The 1,571-nt window shown below is 44.0% G+C and overlaps 1 protein-coding gene across 1 annotated transcript; it reads left to right on the forward strand.

The window, feature by feature from the left end:
* The first annotated feature begins 472 nt into the window (after positions 1-472).
* MRPL51 (mitochondrial ribosomal protein L51) lies at positions 473-1,348 on the forward strand. Its single transcript, XM_006862663.1, has 3 exons — positions 473-548; positions 633-743; positions 1,139-1,348. The coding sequence occupies exons 1-3, from the start codon at positions 473-475 to the stop codon at positions 1,333-1,335; spliced, it is 384 nt and encodes a 127-aa protein (XP_006862725.1). The 3' UTR covers positions 1,336-1,348.
* The last annotated feature ends 223 nt before the right edge of the window (positions 1,349-1,571 follow it).

Raw genomic sequence — 1,571 nt, forward strand, 5'->3', positions numbered from 1 at the left:
CTCTAGTGTTATGTCCGGAAAGTCACTTCGTTCTACGTGTCTCAAATTTCTTCCTCTGTAAAATGGAATAATAAAATAGCTGAAGCGCCAAGACTGCTCAGAGGAAAGGGCTTCATCTTTGAACATCCCGAAGTTTCAGGTTTCAGATTTTAATTTTCTTCACAACTGATGGAAGAGGAATCAGGAAAGAGCGTACTTTCTTGAGATTTCAGTTTTAGGGTAGCCCTAAATGGTGAACAGATGACTGCTTCACCTAGACACTGTCAGACTGACCGGAAGCGCCTCGAAAGGCGGGGAGAAGCTTGCGGAGACTTTTGTGTGCCGGAACCTGGTGGAAGGGGCGGGTCCTGCGCCCAGAGCTCCCTGGGAAGGGGCCAAGATGGCTGCTTCCAGTGGTGTCCTGATGGACCAGCAGTGACGGCTCCCGTCGTCTAGTCCCGTGCACTGTGCCGTTGTAAGAGAGACGAGAGCGATGGCAGGGAGCCTCTCTTGGGCTGGCAGAGGCCTGTGGAGCTGGGTGCCCTTGGCCTGCAGAAGTTTCTCTCTGGGTAAGTAGCTAATGTAGAACGACGTCCCGAGAACTGATTTCAGTAGATGTCTCAGACTCATTCTATTATTCCCCTCATCTGTAGGTGCTTCTAGATTGTTCCATGTAAGGCTTACCCTCCCACCCCCTAAAGTGGTAGATCGTTGGAACGAGAAGAGGGCCATATTCGGGGTGTATGACAACATTGGGATTCTGGGTAAGCCTGACAATTAGGCCGTAATGGCTATCTTTATTTTCCCCTCACCCCCGTGGTTAATGGTACCATTTTCACTTAATAAGAGCACTCATGTGGCTGTCTCCAATGTTTTTTTTTTTAGCATTGCTCTGTGTGCCCATTTAATCCTCATTATAGCCCTTTGATTATACTGATGAAGAAACTGAGGAAGAGAGGTTTAGTGATTTTTTTTCAAAACTGTAAATGACAGTGCCAGAACATGAACCCCATGCAGTCTGACTCTAGCCTTCTCTTGACACTGTACTGTACTGCATCTTGACTACAAGTGCTGCTCAGGAATATACAAGTTGAAAGTTTAGCTGGTCTAGGCTGGGTTCTTCTGTCATGGAACTAATATGTTCTCTAACATTATTCAGGTAACTTTGAAAAGCACCCCAAAGAACTGATCAGGGGTCCCAAATGGCTTCGAGGTTGGAAGGGGAATGAATTACAACGTTGTATCAGAAAGAAGAGAATGGTTGGGAATCGAATGTTCATTGATGACCTGCACAAACTTAACAAACGCATCAGCTATCTTTACAAACACTTTAATCGACATGGAAAGTACCGGTAGAAGAGAAGACTGAAGGCTGTGAAAGTGTCCTATCACCTTGAGTAAGGACAACAGTACATTTCCTTAGAAAGGAAGGGCTTTGTGTGTTTTCTGTAATAAAATGTATTTGGCATCTTATATCCACACACTTTATAATTTTTTATTAGATTTTACTTCTACTTCTTCACATAAAATATGAAATCTAATTTATCCCTAAATCTTATGATCTTAGGTTTGGCTTCATTATTTGCCCATTG

This window comes from Chrysochloris asiatica, unplaced genomic scaffold (genome assembly GCF_000296735.1).
Source record: "Chrysochloris asiatica unplaced genomic scaffold, ChrAsi1.0 scaffold00050, whole genome shotgun sequence".
Taxonomy (NCBI): domain Eukaryota; kingdom Metazoa; phylum Chordata; class Mammalia; order Afrosoricida; family Chrysochloridae; genus Chrysochloris; species Chrysochloris asiatica.